This window comes from Atractosteus spatula, chromosome 2, assembly GCF_055471065.1.
Source record: "Atractosteus spatula isolate fAtrSpa1 chromosome 2, fAtrSpa1.hap1, whole genome shotgun sequence".
NCBI lineage: Eukaryota > Metazoa > Chordata > Actinopteri > Semionotiformes > Lepisosteidae > Atractosteus > Atractosteus spatula.
Window position 1 is genome coordinate 60517940 of NC_142707.1, and position 6000 is coordinate 60523939.

General features: G+C 34.7%; 1 protein-coding gene across 1 annotated transcript in view; it reads left to right on the forward strand.

Annotated features, from left to right (window-relative positions):
• stum (stum, mechanosensory transduction mediator homolog) overlaps positions 1 to 5458 on the forward strand; it is a 38023-nt gene extending 32565 nt beyond the window's left edge. The window contains exon 3 of the mRNA XM_088909337.1: positions 4737 to 5458. Coding sequence (XP_088765463.1) covers positions 4737 to 4771 — 35 coding nt within the window. The 3' untranslated portion in view covers positions 4772 to 5458. The remainder of the gene's footprint in view (positions 1 to 4736) is intronic.
• The last annotated feature ends 542 nt before the right edge of the window (positions 5459 to 6000 follow it).

Below are 6000 nucleotides of genomic sequence, written 5' to 3' on the forward strand. Positions count from 1 at the left end.
GATCCAGATCACTGTCTCACAAGTGAAATATGCCAATATATAATTACCTACAAAGTACAGTAGTTTGAGTGGAGTGTCCAAAAAAGCATTTAATAAGTGTAAGAAGATTATCATCATCATCATCATCATCATCATTATAATTGCTAATAATAATGATAATATTAATGATAGTGTAGTAGGAGTAGCTTTTTGCTGTAAAGATGCACAATGAAACATTTAGAACTCTCGCAAATATTTTTGCTTGTGCAACTTAATTTCCCTCTGATCATTTAGTCATCCTTACCATTCCCACTTCAATATGTACAGTATCATTTAAACTTAAAGTAATGTGTTTTAGATTTCATTTTGACTGCACCTTGACATGAATTCTGTGTACGTTCGTTTATTGAACATATCAGAACTTTTATGTAACTTTGGTATTGAACTGCATGAGGTAGGTATTCCTATTATTTCTGTACATTATGCACAGATTGTCAGGTCAAGTCAGACATTCCCCCATCCTCCCGTTTTCTTGGTCTTCTCTGCAGCTCTTAAGCTTTTCTCTGGATTCTCCGCCTAGTTTTGTGCCACAGTACCATCCCACCTTTTCTCATACTGTGCTATTTATATCACAAAGTTATACACACTCCCCATCCGGTTTCACTATTCCTTAGTTTTTGCATAGACACACATTATCCCTTTTATGGTACTGTATGTTAGTGGCATTTTTGTGGTGTTTCATTTGCTAATCATTCTGCTGCACATTCTAAACAAATACTGTAGTAGTGATGCTTAGAACATAAGGGCATCAGGACAAGAGGAGGTCACTTCACTCATCTTGCTCTTTTGGTAGTTTAGCAACAAGTGAAGTTGTAAGAACATGAAAAAGATGGTATTACTGTATCTTGAATGAGGCTGCAGGCATACCTTTCTCTTCTTAAACATGAAGCAGAGCAGATTTATCTTGAAAAAACATTTAGCTTTCCGGAATAATTTTTGTATTTGAGTAATATGTTAATTTTAATCACATATCACCATACTAGCTACAAACAATTACATATTGTGCTTTTTTAATGATTGTCATGAGCATTCTGTACTTCTTGGGATACTGTACATGGCCTTTGCTACAAATTCCCTTTATGAATCTCTTATATTTCTGTTGCATGGATCCTAATGTATGTACATTTCTTTTTTATGCAACATCATCAATGGAACAAGTTTCAGAAGGTAGGTATGTCCAGTAACCCCACCCCTGCCTGTACTTACAATTTTAAATCTCTTTACTTACAGTAATATGCATTTATAGCTCAATTAACATTAACATTATGCATCGGTCTTTATTTTTATAGTACTGAGAAAAACTAAACTTTCTAATCTCCCAATGTAATAACTGGAATCACAATTTCATACCATGATAATCTTATTTAATCATAACCGCTGTATTCTAATAAAACTACAAGGGTTTACGTTTACAAGTCCAATTTTTTAAAGATGCAATCATGTATGAAATAGAAAAATAAATTAAAACACCAGTACACGTGTTTTGTTAGCATGTTTAAGATGGTAAATTAATTCAGGTGGTTAAATGAGTGGGAAACCTCTAGCCCTGTCCTGTATAATGGTCAGACACTTTGTGATTTGGGGTTCACCATAGAGTTCAGCAGAAGCACAAATGCCACAATCAAAAGGGAGTTCAGAGGACATCAGAACAACAATTGTTGATGTTTATCAGTCTGGAGAGTGTTAAAACACCATTTCTAGACTTTTAGGGCTGTATCCACCCTCTGTCAGACTGCCTACCCAATGGAAAACATTTAAGACTTATTTATTTTGCCGAGATCTCGTCAAGAGCTACCCGGAAAAACATTCAGGAAGTCAAAGACATTCAGAGCAACATCTAAGGTTCTATAAGCCTCTCGCACTGTGGCTAATGTCAGTGTTCAGGTCTCAATCGTCAGGAAAAGACTGAATAAAAATAGCTTTTGTTGGAGGGCAGCCAGAAACAAACCGTTGATTTCTACAAAGAAAATTGCTGTCTATCTCACATTCACCAAAAAGTACCTGTGTGATACACAAGAATTGTTCTTTGAACAAGCAATTCAAAAGTTTGACTTTTTGACCACAATGAGAAATGTTTTTTTTAGCAAAAACCAAACACTGCCTTCCAAAAGTAGAACTTCTTCCTGACAGTCAAGCATGGTGGTGGGAGTATAACATGCTGCCTCAGGATCTGGACAGTTTATCATCATCGGCAATGATTTTGGCATCGTATCATCAAGTTCTGGATCATTCGTCAGCTGAAGATGAGCCAAAAGTGAATATTGCAGCAAAACAATGGTCCTAAAAGTACAAACAGATCTACAACAGAATGGCTGAAGAAGAAGACATTTTGCATTTTGGATTGGAGAAGTCAAAGACCCCATTCTAATGTTACAGCAGGACCTGAAGCAAGCTTTTCATGGAAGGAAACTCAAATGTTACTGACCTAAAGCAGTTCTGTAAGCAATAATATAGCCAAATACATAAAAATTGAAGTGAGAGACTGATAAACAGTTACAGGAAATATTTAGTTCAAGTCATTGTTGCTTAAGGAAGTATCACTTGTTACTGTATATTAATGTTCACGTAAAATGCATGTGGATATTTAAAGTTTGTTCAAAACTTTTGTCAGTTAAATAAAACAAATAAACCTTATGTTTTTGTGTTATACAGTATGTTTAATATGACTTTCATATGACATTCATATAGATCTAATTATGGTTTAGGGTCAAAGTAAAAGACAAGCTAGGGACTTCACAAGCTTTTTCTTGGCAATATAGATTCTTTTTTAAATTTTCTTCCACCACTTAAAGTTTAATATTTTAGGCTCAATTTTCTTTTTAAAAGGAAAAACACTACCATTCTGGAGAAAATGAACTTCCATATATACTGTACCTGTACTGTATTTCTGCTATAAACATTGATCCACAGGAAAAGAAGTTTATTGAAATGTATAATTCTCTTAGAAGTGCTAAAAAGGAGTTAATCAACAAATAAAATAATTGAATATTAATGCATTCCACTGATATAAACTGAGTAAGAGAGGTTATAGTGACACTGATTTTTAAACACATTCAGCTAATATATTTAAATTGAAATTTAATTGTATGTTTACCTAAATAATGTATTATTCTGAAAACCCTAAAAAGAACAGATTGTACTTTAATAAATTCTACTTATTAAAGAATACAACTAAATGCATATGTATTGCATTGTATTACACTGCTGTTTTTTTTAGTTTTCCTTGAAAGTGTGTGTGCAGTTCCCCAGTTTTCTCATAAAATTTTACATTGATCTACTTTTTCTACTGTGATTAACAGTTTTCATCTTTCATCTATTACCTACACACATTCCACATGCTACATCTTATATTTGTTTTCATCGCAAAACCAGTTGTTACCACAAGACTAGTAATGACACTGTAATGACCAAACTGTAATGACCAAAGTAAAATGAAAGTTCATCTTGAAGGCTTGTACAAGTACACGTCTCTGATTATCACTTTTAAAAGTTATAGAAGTGTTTGATTTTTCTGGGATTTTTTTGTGGAAGTGCATTTTGCAGCAGGAAAAGAAATGCCGATAACTGCATCTATAGGCATTCCACGAATGGTACAAAGGAAAAACATACATGCAGTAGTGGAGGATTACATGAAACACGAGCTGTGTGGAAGTATCAATGTGGAAGATTTTCAAGTGCAAAATTTTCAGGAAGTAGAAAATGCTAATGCTTACCACAGATTTCAGTGAAAGTCAAACAGCAGCACCAGACAGAATGATTACTGCACGTTAGATTTTAAATGGAACAGAAAGAAGCGTCAGATTGTCTCCTTTGAGGAAAGCAGAAGTTTGTTGCTATAGGTCTGACAGTTTCCTGGAGTATGGCATAACAATGAAAATATGACTGTGGTTCTGACACTTGCCCTTTGTGGTTTTTAGGTTACAAAGTTATATTTAAAATTACTTGTTTATAAATTGAAGTGGTATTAACTATAGGACACAACTACAGTGACTGCAACTAACTCTCCACTGTGGAGCTCGCCTGTCTCAGCCCTTGTTTCCTCCTGGGCAGCGTAGGCAGTGTTGCGGCTATCAGCAGCTGGCACTTCCAAACTGAGAGGCTCTAAAAAGAAGACGAATTGGCTGATTTCAAAACCTCTTAAGGTACAAAAACAGTACATCGGCAACAAAGAATAGTGCATTGTTTTAATTTCTAGAAGTCAACTGTACAAATTTAGAGTTTTAGTCAGGACTGAAATTCAGCCTGAGTTAGGAGAGATATATTTACAGAAGAGTTGAATACAGTATTTTGTTGATGGATGTGTTTTTTTACCAATGCACCATACATTTATACCCCCAGGCCCTGCAAGGGCTGTGATATCACACATCCTATTGGTCTTTGACTCAATTTCACAGTGCCTCTTAACATGTTATAAAGCTGCACTGCATCACAGAATCATTTAACACATTTATAACTCCTAGTTTTCCAGTGAGAAGCCCTGGAAGGTGTCTTAAGAAAACAAGTGGTGCATTTTAACCATTAAAAATTGCGTGACTTCAAGTTATCGAACTCATTTTTGTACGTGGCAGCAATTGACTGTTTTGATAACGTTGATACAGTAAAGGTAACAACAGCTTAAATAACTTGTAATGAAATTCTGTTATAACTCTTGTTATGCATTTGAATTATTATTTTTATTACTTTTATGCAATTTACAGGTTACAGGGATCAAGGAATTCCTCAGCAGCTGTGAAGACAAAGACCACGTTTGAAGTAAGAAAGGAGTCTTCATGTCTTCAGACCAGGGCAGAAGCCAGCAGACGCCTTTAACGCCAAAGTGGTTGCTGTTTTCACAGGACTGGCTGTCCTACATGATCAGTGTGGCAACATGAAGTACTCTGACTGAGGAAACCATTCTGGTCCTCTGAAAAGTGATCTCTGAAAAGAAATGTACAAACTGTGCCTAGCACAAGTTTTTGAGTGTTTCCAACCCGTTGGGAGAATTTTGTGTTAGTGCTGGGAGAAAATCATTAACAGTTTTCTTCTAGCATTTACAGCTACTCGGTTAGATTTTGATTAGTTTATTTTACTGGTACAACACAGTATCTGTGTTTAGCTTCCCCAGATTTTATTATTTGATGTTAATCCCCACAAAAGAAAAACAAACTGTCCTTTTATATACAGTATAATGCATGGGCATCTAGTTTGGTGGTAAACAACTCTTTCTATAATCCTTTTCCAAACTTGTCATGACACACTGTGATTACCTTGTATGACAATTTCTTTTTTAATCATTTTTGCTAGGTGTTTTTGTGAAACATCATAAACATCATTGTATTGTTGAGTTAATTGTTCTTGAGCCAGTTGCCATAGATACTGTCCACTCACTAGAGGTCTTCATTTGTACTCATGGAATTAAAGAAATGTAATTGGTATTAGAGTGATGATTGCTTTATTTGTGGCTGAAAGTAGACAATGTAGTTATTAATTTAACATATTTTGTTTCATGTTTGCTATAAGAAAGACCAATCTAGGATTCCCTATTGATGATAACACCACATCAATCATTTTTTAGTTTTAATTACTTTATAATTAAATAATACTTTAGTCATGAGCTGTATGCACACAACACTGTCATATAGAGGATGTATTTTTTACATTCAGTATTATACAAAATAGGTTTGATAGGTTGCATTTTAGTCAAAGATAAAAGATGGGGAATTAACTAACATCCTAGGAAATATAATTACTGCCATCCCCTTTTTTACTTTTCATTTTCTCCTTATTATAAAATCCCCCCCAAAAAAGATCTGTGTATGGCCATGACATTATTTTGGTCTGGGGGAGTGATGAATGCACATTTAGGAGTCAGTTTGTCACTATTGATGGTAATTTCCCTGCACAATGAAAATTTATATGTGGAGAACATTTTGTACTTGGCCTGTTGCTACTGTACAGTAGCACCAATAACATCATTATTTT